General features: G+C 36.9%; 1 protein-coding gene across 1 annotated transcript in view; it reads left to right on the top strand.

The window, feature by feature from the left end:
* Window positions 1-17,875, top strand: part of KCNH7 (potassium voltage-gated channel subfamily H member 7) — a 150,659-nt gene that overhangs the window by 120,972 nt on the left and 11,812 nt on the right. The window contains exons 8-10 of the mRNA XM_040227937.1: window positions 9,101-9,353; window positions 12,652-12,857; window positions 14,674-14,770. Coding sequence (XP_040083871.1) covers window positions 9,101-9,353; window positions 12,652-12,857; window positions 14,674-14,770 — 556 coding nt within the window. The remainder of the gene's footprint in view (window positions 1-9,100; window positions 9,354-12,651; window positions 12,858-14,673; window positions 14,771-17,875) is intronic.

The raw sequence follows: 17,875 nt of genomic DNA, 5'->3' as shown, positions 1-17,875 counted from the left end.
AATTCTTACCTTTGTTATTAAATTCATTCTTAAATTTATATATCTTAGTCAACCAAATGAAATACATTATACATTTCCATTTTTACCTGCTATTTATCTTCCTTATAGCCACGCTAACATACTATCTGTCTCATTGTTTTTTCATTTGTTCTTTGCCTTACCACACGATTTGCAGGCTCTTAGCTCCCTGACCAGAGATTGAACCCCAACCTCCAGGGAACTGAAGGTGCAGAGTCCTAACCACTGGACTCTCAGGGAATTCCCTATCTGCCTCACTCTTATTGGACTTTTCCTTTAGTTTGGTTTAGTCTGATTTGGGTTGGATTTGTTTGAATAGGAGAAGAGATCCTTGAGGATTTACTCTTGGATGTTCTAAGTATCATATCAGCAACAAAAAGAGATACATCCATTCTCTTTTTAAAAAATCCTGTTTATTTTCCATATGAATTCACTAGATTCTCCAAAACAGTTTTGAATAGTAGTAGCTGACTTTTTGAAAATAACTTTACCATTAAAACTATTAGTTTTAAAAAAATCCCTGCATTTCTGAAATAAATCCTACTTGGTCACAGATATTTTTGATATCTTGTTGATTGTATTAGCCCGTAAATTATTCATAACTGTGAATCTATTTTACAGTGGTATTGTTCTATAGTTACAAGCTTTTTAAATTTAAAGAAATCATCTGTTAAACTATGTAGTCGTGGTGGTTTTAATAGTAGTTCTTTAACCACCATTCAATCTCTACTATGGTAATTGTTTATTCTGTTTCTTTCTTGGTCAATATTGATAATTCATATTTGGGAAAAAATTCATGCATTACATCTAGGCTTTCCAAGTTGTTACAAAATTGCTTCAAAGATTCTCTTTTAACTCATTTATTCAGTCTTTTCCATATCTGTAGCTACCTCTGCCTTATCATTGCTAAATTTGCATATTTTTGTTCTTTTTTTCCTTCCTTTAGCAGGCCTGTGAAAGATTCACTTATTTCACTGTATTTTTATGAACTAGCCTTTGGATTAATTTATTATTGCTACTATTCTTTTCATTTTCAGCATTTGCCTTCATTACCCTCTTTTTAATTTCTTTGTCTTGTTCTATTACTTTTACCATTTGTTTTAAGTTTTTTTGAGTCTTTCTTTCTGAAATAACTAAGACATTAAGACTAATATTTTCCTTTTGATGTAAATTTTTCTGTGGTTCCATGGATTTTGATATGCATTTTTCTACTGCATTCTAAATTATGTATTTTTTGATCCAAAGGTTATCATAGAGTGTTGTTCTTAATTTTCATGTGCTTCTGATTTTTAGTCACTTTTTAATTATTTTTTCTAGAGTTAATGGACTATATACCATTTCCACTTTTATAAATGTTTAAGTACCCACACCTAATACAAAATGAATCTATGACTGCATTTGTTTACAATGACTCACATTTATAAAGTTTTTCCAAAACATGTCATTTTATTTTCATGGGGATGGGGGAACCCTGCTCTCTCTCTTTAGTCATACTTACTTCTTTCTTTTATGTGCAATACAATTGAATTATGTGATTTCTTGAACAAGTACAGCTGACGTACATATGTTTTGGAACTTACACAGCTGGTTTGAAACTCAATTTGTAGAAGTAGGAATGTACAAGGACACAACAATATGGAACATTTGGAGTGTTGGGTAACAAGACTAAACACATTTTACAGAAGCGGAATTTCATAGATGGAGGAAGAGAACTTCTGCTATTTTGAAAAAAGTTATAAAATTGCCAATAGAACCATCACTTTCCCTAGAAAACAACTGAATTGTTGTCTAGTTTTAATCTTTCTGGGAAACAAATACCATAACCAGTACAAAAAAAAATAGCATTTATGCCACATTTCTGTTCTTTGTTGCTTAATGATAAAACTGATGGATGAATGGAAAACATTTTGTACTTCACCATACTAGTAGCAACTTTAGAAATCCACTCTGATGAACAGCTATGGCAAGTCACAAGGGTTGAAGGAATCCTGGACTAAGTTTAGAGTCTTAATTCTTCCACAAATAAAATCCCTTAATGAACTTTTTTGTTGTTGTTTATGCACTTAGTCATGTTCGACTCCTTTTGACCCCATGGACTGTAGCTGGCCAGGCTCCTCGGTCACTGGGATTTCCTAGACAAGAATACTGGGGTGGGTTGCCATTTCCTTCTCCAGGGGCTCTTCCCAACCCAGGGGCTGAACCTGCGTCTCCTGCACTGGCAGGTGAATTCTTTACCATGAAACCACCAGGGAAACCCTTAATGCACTTATTCTTGTTTTCGTGTGGAAAAATGGGGAAATCACCCTTCTATATTCCTTATATAAAGTTGATCAATCAAAACATGATTGTAACATATTACACATGAGAAAATTTTCTGAAACATAAAGCTAGATTCAAATTCAAAATGGTATATCAAATGTGAAGTGGTACTTAAATCACTTTTTCATTACATGGCAGACTGCACCACACTTTTCCTTAATTTGTAGGCAAGCTCAGCTCATCTACAATCAGTCCATTTGTTAAAAAGTATTTATGAAGTATTCCTTCATCCCTTCCTGCACTCCCTCTCTCAAATAATTGAGAAGTTGAGGGGAAGGTCCTGAAATTGTTTTTCAGGATGCAGATCCTTTCTGTTGCCTTTAGAAACTTTCCTGAGTTCCAGGGTTTCCCCCGAGACCTTATTTCAAAAATCCTAGTGTACCCTCTTAAGTCAGGCCTTTGCTGATTTAGCAGAAGGGCTCCAGAGTTGGAGTAGCAAGAATATGTATGTAAAAGTAGTAAATCCCCTCTGCCTATACATCATCGCTCACACTGCAGCTCATCCTAGGCCCTGACTTAACTGGGATCAGGTTAAAGTTTTACTGTCCTTCTGAAAGCAAAGGAACATATCATAATTAAGCTGTTAACTGGGGATGGGAACTGCAGGACAAGGAAGGGAGAAGGGAAAGATGCAGGAAGGAGGGCTCTGTTTTCATTTTTCAGAGAAAATTTACTTGTAGCACAACTGGTTCAGGATTTGTGACAGTTTTCCATGTCTGTGTGCAGCAGCATTTTGTTTTGCTCATATGTTTTTTGCCTAAATGATGTAACCATATGATATATGTTGAAAAGTTGCATGCAGAAAATTAGTTAATTTTCACAAGACTTATAAAAGCCCTTAGTCATGGATTCTCTAATACCCTGCTTTGCTAGCAATCTGACCACATGTAATAGTGCTATGCATTAAAACAATTCTTTCTTCTCATTAGCCACATGAAAGTAAAATAAGAAAGTAGATGAAAAAGCAGTTTGAGATTTCATACTAAGACTATATATATTTGTATGTTTAAAACTGCTAAAAGAATGTACCTGACTTGATCAGTGGATAAACAGGTAATCACCAAGGAAAGATGAAAGATGTGTTCTCCCTATCCTTTAATGATAAACCATAATCATAGAAATAATATAATCTGGGATGACCTCAAAATTGTGAAATCCATTAAGGAACATTATCTTCTAGAAACAGTGAAAAGTGAGGTTTAGTATCTTTTAAAGATATTATCAAATCTAGAATGTCCACATAGTATGTAATAATTATATTAGAATTTTTTAAATGCTATAAAATATTAAGGCTGTAATTTAGAGTGGAGATTTAAGGTTTGATATATTTCTTGCATAATCTATTTGATAAGCATACTTGAGTTTTAATGTTTCATTAGTGAGTGTTAATTTATGTTTTGATTAACACTCATTTGTCAAGATTTAAGTATATTTAAGGACCCAAGGAGATTTCCTACTGTTAGTTATCACAGTTACCAAAGTTGTTTCTATGATTAATTTGCTGTTTAGGGGAACCATTTGCCACATTCAGACTGTCTTTCTCCATGTGCCCTCTTCAGGCTGCCTTTAGGAATGGCCCTATCTGGAGCCCTGCTGTGAAACAAACCAAAAGCCATTTATTACAGCATAGGTCAGCTTTCCAATGCTATCTAAATAGGGGATCTCTATTAGATAATTTTTTTTTTTTCAAAATAAAATACAAGAGTTCAAAACACTATGGAAGGAGGGTTTTGGTTTGGTTTATTTTTTTGGTAAAAACTCAATTGTTGACATTCTTCCAACAGAACTTAGTATACACACCACAAAAAGAGAGTGTTTTGCAATGCAAGCTAAGAAACAGCAAACATTGAATCTTGTATCTTAAATCTGAGGAAGGAATAATAGAGTTTGATAGATGGTTAATATGGAATAGTTATTTACATTTTTGCTGTCTCCATTTGTCATTTCTTCAGTCTGACTTTGATTTAATACTTCTATCTTGTTTTGTGGTTGTTGGGTGGTTCTGTTTGAATGTCCCTAAAATTTGATTTCTCTAGTACTAAGTTATAGGATGGATTGCACAGGCACAGAAAGCACTTCTTACTCATTAAAAGAACAAATGTCTCATTTGTCTTATATAATTTGAGAGTTTCATAGAATTTTATCTACCTACATTCAAGTAAAAGGAAGTTAATTTTGCATTTATAAAATATTCAAGTGACTTTATATCATAATTAAGATATGGAATTTTTATCAGCCTTGAAAAAAATGTTCTGAAACTTTCAGGAACTTTTTATTCACCTTAAATTAGCTATTACCTTTATAGTTCCTTTGAACAGCCATTAGTATTGAAAACTTGCCTTATAAAAGTCTGATTTGGCATGAAAATGTGGGAAATTCTGAGTAACCTTATATAAATATATATTTTTTTCTAATCAGGGCATTTAGAGGCTTGAGGACCAGGGATATTTTAAGAATGTTTTATTCATTGTTATGCGCTCATGCCTAGTATAGTGCCTGGTATACAGTACATAATAAATATTTGTTAAAAGAATGAAGACTGCTTTTGCAAACTGCAGGCCATGAAACTGAGCAGTGGCCTTAGTCTGACATCAGGCTAACTCGGTAAAACAATGGCTCCATCTGCACAGCAAAAGATGCTATGTACCCTCATAGCAGCTCCAGAGCCTGACAGACAAGAAGCTTGTGTAGAGTGTAGCAGCATGACTGCAATAATCATTAAACCAACCTGTGTCCCGGTTTGTACTTATGTATGTGAAACAGATTCTCTTTTAGCCAGGCTAAAAACTAAATAAAATGCTAAGGCTTTGATCTGCTAAGGCTCAATAAAATGCCACTATTCGAGTGCTAAATGAGAAGTTCCAAATCAGGTAGTTTAGCAGAGGAACCACCTGACCAGAAAAGGAAATCAACTGGAAGCAAGAAAGGCAGCATGGCTGGGACCAATGGAAGGGGTGTCTTGGATAAATACCCACTTAAACCCTACCCTTTCTTCCCACCCTTTCAATGTGCCGCTACCTCTGTCTCAATATAGCTCCCTCTCTTATAACTCCCATTGTAAAATCCCTTTACTTAGGCATAACCCAGGTTCCAACGCTGCTAACTTACTTAGGACTTCCAAATCTCTAGGCTAGGAAGAGATTCAATGAATAAATCCTAGCTTCTACTGAGTTATATGTAATTGACTTAAGAAAATTAAGAAAGTCAGTTAAGGGCTAACATCATAGGAGGATTCCTTAATCTAGACAAGTCCTTCATGCCAAGATCTGCGAATCTTACCCCCACTACATACAAACAAAGGCCTCTCCGCAGAATTCTGTAGTACCTCCTTTGTTGTTGTTTAGTCACTAAGTCATGTCCAATTTTTCTGTGATGGCCTGTAGCCATGAACTGTAGCCCACCAGGCTCCTGTGGCCCTAGGATTTTCCAGGCAACGATACTGGAGTGGGTTGCCATTTCCTCCTTCAGGCAGCCTTCCCAATCCAGATATCAAACAAAGCTCTGTCTCCTGAGTCTCCTGCACTGGCAGGTGGATTCTTTAGGCCACTGAGCCACCAGGGAAGCCCCATGGTGCCTCCTACTAGAGTTATTTTCTCCAGTGATTGTCACTTCTATTAGGATTGGTGTTAGGAGCTGACAACACATGAGAAAGACACTTGATAAGAGAAGGATATTGAAAAACTTTCCCAAGTGCCCGTAAGGCTTCATGGATGACTCCAAGAATACTGGAATTCCAAAAACATCGTTCTGACTACTTTCAAGAAGGATTTAAGACAACTCACAGTGAAAACCTGAGTGCAAAATTACAAGCCAAAATGTTTAACACAAGTCATAAAGAGGAAACAAAAGTTAGATGAAAGGAAAAATAATTAAAACTCTCTTGAGGCAATGGAACACAAAATTTAGTGGTGCATTTCCTAGTCACCAAATGAGACCAACAAAATACATTGGGCACTGTATCTCTCAATTTCTAGCAAAGAGAATGTAACAGTTCTTTAGGAACAATGAATATGTGTGAAAAAAACTCACAGGAAAAGTGAGAAGTAAACTTTCTAAATGTTTACAATGCACAGGATGGTTTCCATTCCTTATCACATTGAATTGTGGGTACAACACAGTGAGGTAGATATTATTTTACAGTAAAGGAAAATGAATCTCAAGAAAAGTTCATTGACTTGATAAAAGTCACAGCTAGTAAGGGATGGAACTAAAACTTCAACTCATGCCTATCTGATTCCATAGCGCATATCACACCCAGTAAGTGTACAACCCCCACCTCGATCTCATGTGCATCTCGCTCAAAGCACGCATACACACACATACACACACGAACACACACAGACACACACACATGCGTGCACGCACAATTTTTTCTTCTATAAACCAGGTTATATTCAGAAAATGTACCTTAGAAACCTCAGGAAAAATGCAAAGCTAGCAGCTGTGAGTTCAACGTCCTCATTCTGACTACGATAATGGCAGCAGCATCTCCACTGGTGGTGGTCAGTGGCTTCAGTCGTGTCCGACTCTGCAACCCATGGACTGTAGCCTCCCAGACACCTCTGTCCATGGGATTCTCCAGGAAATAATACTGGAGTGGGTTGCCGTTTCCTTCTCCAGGGAATCTCCCTGACCCAGGGATTGAACCCACCTCTCCAGAGTCTCCTGCATTGCAGGCAGATTCTTCACCACTAAGCCATGGGGGAAGCACAGTATCTCCACAATTTGTGTGAAATATAAAATGCCTTTTTGTATACATTATAGATAAATCCTAAGAGAAAAATAGGCATATCCAACTTGTTTCTTGGAATAATGTTCCTTATGTTTTTATTTGTATAAGGATACCTGAGAGTTATGCTGAGATCACAATAGTGGGCTTTAGCCAGGAAAAGTAAATCATATGCAAAGAAGCCAGTGAACTGGAGTCTGTTCCTACCATAGCAGAAGACAGTATCCAAACCTGCTTATCTTTAGTCTAACATCACTTGCCAAAGCCAATATGATTAGTTCAGACTGATAGAAGGATCGGCAAACTACAGGACTACTTCCATGAGAGGAGCTGGGTTGCTTATAATCCCAATAAAGAGTAGGAAAAAGGTCTCCAACCCCAAAGGCAGAAATGAACAGAGTTATCATTCTGGAGAGATCTCTGGTCTAAGTAGGAAATGCGACAGGAGTCCAGTCATGGAGGTGAAGCCTGAAGGTTACAGTTAAGGGGAGAGAGAGCTCATTCTCTGGGTCTGAGCCAGGTCCTACAGGAACTTTAGGATAAAAGTCTGAGTTTATGCAGCTGGGTAAGCAGTGTCTTGCAATTGGCACACAATAGATTGGTAGCTTACGACAAATTTGAGTATTGCAAAGGCTCTTATTCTCTGTCAAAGAAACACAGATGGATAAAGTGACTTGCACAAGCATCAACCTGTGGCAAATTCATGACCAAAACACATATGTGGCTTTTCTTCTAAAACACTCGTGAGCTGTTTCTGTGAGTGACTCTTCAATGAAGGAAGCAAGATGGGAAACAGTGGCTGTAGTGTTTCAGGGCTTTCAATGATTCTTTTGTATCATGTCACAGCCAGTCTGACCAATTGCTTCACACAGTAGTCCTGCAGATGCTTTCATATATATAAGTTAACTAAAATAGGATTTAATTTGAAGTTCTTCTATGAGTCACATGTATTAGAACTACATACACAAATAATTTATTATTACATTTAGCTATAGTGTACAGCAATAACAAGATTGACCCCAAAAGTTCAGAAATCCTAAAATTATATTATCAAGCACTTATAATGCCTCCTCCCCCTACTCCAAAGAATATTTAAATGAATTTATTTTTACTGACAGAGGAAAGTCAACCTGAGAGTTAAAATCTCCTATATGCCACCCAAAATAGCTAAGAAATACAGAGAAGCAAGAGTTGGGTACCTTGACTCATTGTAATGGGACATTTTTTTTTAATAACAAAATTTTATTCAGTTTAAAGTGATAGCACTTGTCACAAGTTATCGTTTAATCTTTTTTACAAATTTTTATTTAGTAACTGAATAGGTTGTCAAGACAGTAGAGCTGTTAGAAGCTTTATGTATGCGTCATAAATTCTGGCACAATTTCCATTTCTGAAAACTGAACTGCACTTTTAAAGTACTTTTGCTGTTCTCCTTTCCTTTCTCTATTTTCAGTACTTATCAAAATATTTAGTGTAAAATAATGTGCTTATGAAATGTAAATACTCAATGTATTGTTAGCTAAGAGCCCTCTTTCATATATGACATTTGCAAATACCATGGCTATTTCAGGATCATTATTTATATTAATTATAACTGAGATGTATACCAGAGATAGCAGTCCAAATTGGCTTGAGATTCCTTCAGAAGGCTGTCTTTCTAGTTGTACCACCTTTCATTAATTATGTCTTATTAATTGTCACATTGCATTATCTCTGTGCACAGTATGGTGCTACATAACATAACGCAGGCAATGAGAAGCAGTGTGAAATGTTGCAGGCATTATATTTTAATGAGACAGCATTTGTGTTGAGTCTGAATGCTTGCAGTTAATTCAGAGAACACGTATTTGAATTCAAATTCTGACATGCTTAGCAAACCAAATATGCATCAAGTTAGGTGAAGTAGAAGCATTGTGAGAACTCCTGTGTGACAATTACTACACCTGAAGTGCTGTGAACAAGAAGTATACTTTATTTCAGGTGGAGGTCCTCTGTGTGCTGGTAGTATGAAACTCTTTCTCTTTTTTTCTTCAGGTCCTAAAGGGTTTCCCAGAATGTTTACAAGCTGACATTTGTCTACATCTCAACCAGACTTTGCTGCAAAATTGCAAAGCCTTTCGGGGGGCAAGTAAAGGTTGCCTTAGAGCTTTGGCAATGAAGTTCAAGACCACCCATGCACCTCCAGGAGACACCCTGGTTCACTGTGGGGATGTCCTCACTGCTCTTTATTTCTTATCCAGAGGCTCCATTGAAATCCTCAAAGATGACATTGTGGTAGCTATTCTGGGTGAGTGTTTTAAAACTGGATAGTCACAAATTCAGCTTTTAGCCAGTGTAGTGCGTAGTTTAAAATGACAGAAAACAGGACTTTCCTATTTATTTATGAGTACTGTTTAAGATTGATGAATAATTTTAAAGCTTTACTTAAAATTCAATTCAAATCAAATTAACCTTGCAGAAAATACATTTTCTTGACTCTCACTTGTTCTCTGGTATGTAAATGCTTCCATTCTTGGCAGCCACTTAAGCCTCTGAGGCCAAATATATGAAAATGGCATTTTCCTTTTCATGTTACAGGAGTCCTCATGCTGAGTCCTCTTTCATGCTGAGTCCTCATCACCTTAAATAAAATGTATATGTAGTAAGCATACTTGCTAGCACGTGCCAATGCCTGTCATGAACTGGGTTTGTATGTTGATGAATTCATCTATTTGCTGTACACTTTACCACTGTGTCCCATCAAACAGAATTATATGAGTCCTTACCTAGGTTATGAGTAATATAGAGCTATAAACAACACACAGGGATCAAGGTGTTGAGGAGATAAAAATTCATAAGTTAAACTGGTTTGGGTGCAAAAGAAAGTCCACCTCTCCAATCCGCCTCTTCAAAAATAAATTTAGTCAGTGTGAACTTGTAGGATTTCTTTGGAATATTAGAACAATGGGAAAGCACAAGGGAGCAGAGAGAAATGAGATCAGTTTTTGTTCTCTCCTGTCTCCTAGCCAGTAAGTTTAAGGCTCTGTCTCCCTGGGAGCACCCACTCCCAATGTTTAGGAACATGTGCACTCATTTTTTCCCCATGGATTAAATCTGGTTCTATTTAAATAAAAAGCACATAATTCAAGGATTTCCTTTTACTTGACTCTTGATGTTAACATCCAAAGGATGAGGATATTGTCTGTTTTCTTCACTATTGTATAGAACCAGTGGGCATAACACAGAACCCAATACATGAATGAAGATGTTTGAGAGATTTATAGATCTTGGTAATTATATTATGATGAGAAATTTTTTAAAAATTTTCTCAAACTTGATCAGAGGTACAATTTGGTTTATAATCCAATAAGCAGACCAAGAATAAAAATATATTTTAAATCACTTAGCAGCTACAGAGTAAAGTGAGATTTTCACTTGATTTGGCCTTGACAGTTCTAATCTGTTGCCAAGGAAGAAGCATGCATCATTGCATTTCTGATCTTCAAATCAGCCAGCCTTAACTTCTACAGGAAGGTAACAAGCTGTCTTGCTTTATAAAATAGTAATTTTAGAATGTAGTTAAGCTGTACATGGTGACTGGCTTACTCTTTGCTCACTTACAATCATGTAAAATACAAATACAAAGCTCATGCTGAATTTAGTTCAGAGCTTTTCTCTGATAATATCTGTACTAATGTATCAAAACTATAAAGACTTTCAAGAGATTCTCCTTTCCTGTCTCCATTTCCATGTAAATCTTCACTTAAAAGCCTCAGAAATTACAATTCCTCATTCAATTTTTTTAAAAGCTAAGTATTTATTTAAATGAAAGTTAAAGTATTCTCTCCAACATGAATTTTCCTTATAAAGATATGGCATCTGATTTCTCCCCATTACATTCACATTTAAAATAAGAACATCACAGAGTTTTTCTTTTACCTCGAATTTTTTTGTTTAAAAATCTTTGGTAGTTTCCATAGTTGGGTATATATGAACTTGTTTACCAAAAAGATAAGTAACAGATCCACTAAGGTTTTTCTAAATCTGAAAAGTAGCTTTAGGATATATGAATATATGTAAGAAGGTACATTTTACACTGCCATCTCCTACCTTTCAAAGTTACATAATCAATACTCCATCAGTAGTTACTGCACGTGTATTTCATAGGTACAATTTTTAAGTATCTTGGCTTCAGAGACAGAAAGATCTAAGTGGCCGTGACATTCAGGGGAAAGAATGGGAGGAGATGAGATATATCAAATGTGCAAAGATTTTAACTGGAGTCAGAGTGCATGAGATGTAGTTATGGCTACTCTCTCTCTACCTTCATCTCACCCAACTAAGAAGGTGACCTTGACTTAATCTGTTTACACTCTATAATCCTCTTTCATTTTCATAACATTTGGATAATAATTAGTAATTTTTTCATTAGGTTATTTTGGGGATCAAGTGAGATAATGCACCTAAGCATTTGAGGCAGAGCCTGACACCTACTTAGTCTTCAATAAGCATTTGTTGTTACTGTCATTATCATCCTCACAGTTGAAGGAGACCTAGGAGAGAAGTGACACGTGGCTAGGCAGAGGGGATGGGAGGGGCCTATCAGAAACCAGACACTGAAATAACCCCAGGCTTGGCAAAAAAGCAGGAAGGACACACCTTCGGAATAAAGGCCATACAGTTTAAAAACATGACTGTATTTGTTGAGAAAATATAACTAGATGTATTATTAAGGGCAGTTCCAAAAGTAGTTACTAAAGGCAACCGGGTATATTCAAATTGTACCCCTAGTCCTCTAAGTTAAAAGAGATCTACCGTAACCCATGCTTGGCATCACCTCCCGAGACCATTCTGAGATAGAAAGTTTGTGACTCACCACAGCCTTTCCCTTATTCCTAGAGTGACAGAATTAGACCACACTAGACTCTTGCCAATGGCACCCCACTCCAGTACTCTTGCCTGGAAAATCCCATGGACAGAGGAGCCTGGTGGGCTGCAGTCCATGGGGTCGCTAAGCGTCGGGCACGACTGAGTGACTTCACTTTCACTTTTCACTTTCATGCACTGGAGAAGGAAATGGCAACCCGCTCCAGTGTTCTTGCCTGGAGAATCCCAGGGACCGGGGAGCCTGCTGGGCTGCCGTCTATGGGGCCGCACAGAGTCGGACACGGCTGAAGCGACTTAGCAGCAGCAGCAGCAGCAGCAGCAGCAGGAGCAGCAGCAGCAGCAGCAGGAGCAGCAGCAGCAGCAGCAGCAGCAGCAGCAGCAGCAGCAGCAGACTCTTGCCAAAAACATAGCAGACCAAAGCCATGTTCGCTGCATTCCAGATGCTTAGCCTAGAATCAAAACTAGGAAATAGTGGGGATTATACCAGGACCAGGGCTCTGAAAGGTAAGATTCTGGTCAGCAAATAAATGCGACTGAGGCAGTCAGTACATGGCTCTAGGACTCTGCTGCCCAAGTGTCTGTTGGCAGTCAGGTCTTCCATGGGAAATGTTTGGTTCAGGGATAGGTCAGTGGTCCCCTTCAACTTTTAGAAGTAAAACATTAAGTTCAGATTTCTTTCATTTCTTTTTTTTTTTTCTTTTCTCATTTTGATCTTTTAGGAAAAAATGATATATTTGGAGAAATGGTCCATCTTTATGCCAAACCTGGAAAGTCTAACGCAGATGTAAGAGCACTCACGTACTGTGACTTGCATAAGATTCAGAGAGAAGACTTGCTAGAGGTTTTGGACATGTATCCTGAGTTTTCCGATCACTTTCTCACAAACCTAGAGCTGACTTTCAACCTGAGGCATGAGAGTGCGAAGGTATATGTTACCTGCTCAGTTTTGGACTCTGACATTTTATTTTATCCTTAGATGCCCAAGGACCTCTGAAAGATCAAGTGAAATAGCGTAAACAGTTAAACAACTGTGACTATTTCAAAGGAAAAGCCAACTTAATGTTAGAATTTCTCAATTATAAAGAAGGAATTAGGTCTAATTGCCCTCAAGTATGTTGAATAACTTTGTTACAAATGGGTGATTCTAGGCTATTAAAAATCACCTAAAAAGAGTTTATCTTATACAGAGGTTAAAATATTCTCTCAGATACTATTTACACTGTATATTGGTTAGCAGTATCTTTTCAATAATCATGAAGAAGTTAAATTCTTAAAGTTTAGGTACATATTTAACACAATTTCTAAATTGTAGAAGTATAAATTAATCAGGCCTATGCCTAAGTCAAAATTATTGAGGCAGAATGAATAACATATACTCTAGTAGAAATAGTATCTTAAATAAAGTTACATGTGATTTAACATAGGACCAAGTTCGAGAGCGTAGCCCTTAAGGCCCTCACTCACCCTCCTCCACCAGGAAAATGTGTCCTTATCACCCGAGAGTGTTCTAAGAATAGATTTTATGTTGCAGCCCACAGTTTATTACTAGGTCATTCTCTATCTCCTCACCCTCCCCACGAAACTCATAATCCTAACTCCAACTCTAAATACATTTCTTGCCAGAAACCAAATTTTGACACTTGCAAATATATATTTAATGTTAACTAATAAAGTCTCTGGAAAGTAAGATTTTCAAGTCAATAGTTAGGTAAAACTCGGTAGATTTCATTTTCCCTGGAGTTATAGTCATTCCCAGGATACTGTGAGAGAAGAGACTTAAAGAATTTAAGGTCACCAGAGTACCATTTGATAACCTGAAGCACCAGCTCAGATAATTACTTCTTTACAAAATGCTGAAAGTTGAAAAATCAGGTGGTAAGAGGTTCAAGTTACCAAGAGTATATGCTTTTTATAATGATTTTAATTCAGAATTTTATCAAGTTGCAATTTAAAATCACTGACCTCATTCTTATTTTGCTTCAAAATAAGGAGATGCTTCAAGCATCTACCTCAGATAACTTCTCTGTAAAAATTTTATCTTTGTAAGAATTTTATCAAGTTGCAGTTTAATATCACTGACCTCATTCTTATTTTGCTTCAAAATAAGAAGATGCTTCAAGCATTTACCTCAGATAACTTCTTTGTAAAAATTTTAGGTGGCAACCAAATAAACAAAACAGAAGCTTCCATTTGTTTTATTTATTTGGAAACCCCCAGTTTTGTTTACAAGAGAGGGAGGAAGGAAGAATGGGGAACAAAATAGGCTTCAGAGCATAGTGTTTATTGAATTCAACCTTGTATTTATTGTGAAATTTAACCTTGTGATCTTTACCATGTAATTTAAACATCATAGCTAATTATAATTACACATTTTTTTCTGCAATGATACAGATTTTTCAATTTTTTAAATTATTGCTATTTTTATTTTAACTTTTCCAAGTTACATAAAATACATTACACAGGAAGAAATATATGTTGTCTGCAAGTTTTGACATCATCCCCAAACATTTCTGATAAATAACTTCTACGACTATGATTTCCCTGGTTAAACTACTAGAATTATTCTCTGTCTATTTTATAATTTAGAGAAAATCATTAAGCAAAGTGTTGTAGTTATTTGCCTGCAATCTATTAATTAAGTCTTAGTGGTTGAAATGATATGAAATAGTAGAGTTTACTGATGATACACTGTGTTCAAACTGAATAATCTTCCAATTTATCTTCATGTTCCATTAACAAAGGCTGATCTCTTACTACGATCACAGTCCATGAATGATTCTGAAGCAGACAACTGTAAACTGCGAAGGAGATTGTCATTTGATAGTGAAGGAGACAAAGGTAATTCATTCTTTTCTAAAGTTTAAGTGTGGAGCCTGTGAATATTAGTCCTGCTTATTTACATGCTCATTCTACTTCTTATGTCAAGGGTAAACTTAATTCAGATTTTAGGAAGGCAAATCCTTTGCCTTTTTCAGTAGCTAATGATGTGGTTTCTGACTGATAACTCTCAACAGTGTTTCTCAGGACCCGATCCTAGGCTTTCTCCTCTTCTTATTCTATATCATACTCTTCCCCTAAGTAATTTCATTTATACCCATCGTTTAATTATATTTTTTGCATACATGTGTGTACTAGGTCGATTCAGTTGTGTCTGCCTCTTTGTGATCCTATGGACGGTAGGTTGCTCTGTCCATGGGATTCTCCAGACAAAAATACTGGAATGGATTGCCATGCCCTCCTCCAGGGATCGAACCCTCCTCCTTCCCAACCCAGGGATCGCACCCGCGTCTCCTGCATCGTCTCCTGCGTTGGCAGGCAGGTTCTTTACCACTAGTGCCACCTAGGAAGCCCTATTCTATTTTCAGGTAGGAGATGTGCATGAAAGTGAAAGTTCGAAAGTGTTAGGCCATTCGCTTATGTCCGACTCTTTGTGACTTCATGGACTGCAGCCCACCAAGCTCCTCTGTCCATGGGATTCTCCAGACAAGAATACTGGAGTGGGAAGCTATTCCCTTCTTCAGGGGATGTTCCTGACCCCGGGATCGAACCCGAGTCTCCTGCATTGCAGGCAGATTCTTTACCGTCTGAGCTACCACAGAAGCTCCAGAGAAATACATATTTACATCTTAATACCAGAATATCTAGGGACTTCCGTGGTGGCACTGGTGGGAAACAATCTACCTGCCAGTGCAGGTTAGGCGTAAAAGATGCATGTTCGATCCCTGGGTAGGGAAGATACCCTGGAAGGGAACATGACAATCCATTCCAGTATTCTTGTCTAGAAAATCCCATGGACAGAGGAGCCTGGCAGGCTGCAGTACATATGGTTGCATAGAGTCAGACACAACTGAACCAACTTAGCATGCACATACCAGAATATCTGAACTTCAGCCTCCTATATCCAAATGCCTATTAAACCATCTATATGAAATTGCAACAGCAACTCAAACTCGGTACTTCTTAAATTGAAATCATTAGTTTCCCTGGAAACCTCTCTCTCCATCAGTTGCCATGTCTCTAAATGGCACCACCATTCAACACATTGCACAGACTAGACATTCTCTCTAGGAACCAATTTTCTCTCAACCTCTCCATCAGCCTTGGCAACAAGTCTTGTTATTAGTACCTCCAACACAGCCATTTAATCTTCAGACCAGGTCTTTTCTGGTTCACTCTTCTCCATCTTCATAACCACAACTCTGGGTCAGTGAAACAAAACTTGCCCCTGTTTCATCTATTGTTCACACTGGACCACTGGTAATTTTTTTTTCTAAATCGAGTTTGGTTTATGCCAGCTATATATTTAAAGTCCTCTAAGGACTTCCCATTCCCTAAATTCTTCATAGGGTGAGTCTATGCCAACCTTTTCAGTCTTATCTCATAGCATCCTTCCTTTACCAGCTCCTCTCTTTTGCAACAGTTATTCCAGTTGTGCTTCCATATTATTTGCATCATTATTTAATCAGTGATATGTGCCTGTAGATCATAAACCTCATGGGAAATATTTGGTCACCTAAAGCTTCAGTGCTTGCCTCAGCAAGTGGTCAACGAATATTTGCTGAAAGAATGAATAAATTAATGAACTAGTATTTGAGCATCTTCCATGTGACTCTTCTCCTCATTTTGCCTATTTAATCAAAGTTCTTTTCTTTGTCCTCTTTCCTCTGAATTCTCTCCCAAGGGGAGCTCATCTCTGAGCTTTAACTTGCTCTATATTCCAAGTGAACTCAGCTGCCCTTTCTTCCAGGTATATCCAGGTACATATATGCACACATACAAACAAAACTATACCACACCACTTTTTAATCAATTAATTACTTTTTTTCAAGGTTAAACTTCCGTGATATTCAGTGTGAACTCTTTCTTGATTTTCCCCAAAACACAGGTTTTCTTTTTTTATGAATTCCTAAGACACTTCCCTCTTGTTATCTTACTATGCAAATGGTTCTTGACTTACAATGGTTTAACTTGTGATTTTTTAACTTTACAGTACTGCAAAACAGTACACATTTAGTAGAAACTATATTTCAAACTTTGAATTTTGATCTTTTCCCAGCTAGTGATATCCCATAATGTAATTTCTTGTGATGCTGGACAGTGGCAGCTCTCAGTCAGCCACATGATCACAAGGGAAACAGCCCATATACTTACAACCATTTTGTTTTTCACTTTCAATGCAGTATTCAATAAATTGCATGAGATACTCAACAATTTGTTGTAGAATAGGCTTTTTTTAAATGAGTTTGCCCAACATAGCATAATGTAAATGTTCTGAGCATGTTTAGACTAGGTTAAGCTATCATGTTCAGTAGATTAAATATATTTTCAACTTATGATTTTCAACTTACAGTGAGTTTATTGTATTGTAACCCCACAGTTACTCAAGGAAGATCTTTATTTTTAAAATATGCCCTGTGCAATGGTTATTGGCATATTTGTGTTTTTTTCTCTATCAAATAGTAGACTCCTTTAGCAAAGCATGGTGAATAAATATCTGTTGAATTGGGCTAATTGTTGAATCCTTTGGCTGATTGCAGAACAATAAACCACTCACAGCTAGGTGATAATTTATTTCTGCAATGCCCTTAATTATTCTCCTGGTGACTTTTTCTAAAACCAGAACCATAACAGCCAAGCTGTTCTATCGACTTAATCTAAATCCCTTATCCTGAAGTTAATCTCATATTTTAATCTCACTAAAAATAAAACACTGCTTAACAATACTGTCTATATAATAATGTCACCCATACAGTTGAAGATTTATTAAATCTCCTTTCAATCTTGTTTAGTTTCCTCATTCTCAAGCTAAATAATCTAACGTTTTTATCTCCAGATAAGGCCCTAAAAGCATGTCACAATTTATATTGTGCTAATGCTACTAGACATTTCTATTGATTCTGAAGACTTTGCCTTTAATCTCAGGCTTAGTCTCTAAGACTCGTT

The sequence above is a fragment of the Oryx dammah genome, unplaced genomic scaffold (assembly GCF_014754425.2).
Source record: "Oryx dammah isolate SB20612 unplaced genomic scaffold, SCBI_Odam_1.1 HiC_scaffold_27, whole genome shotgun sequence".
Taxonomy (NCBI): domain Eukaryota; kingdom Metazoa; phylum Chordata; class Mammalia; order Artiodactyla; family Bovidae; genus Oryx; species Oryx dammah.
Note: the sequence above shows the minus strand (reverse complement) of the source record. Positions and strands in the feature narration are given on the sequence as shown.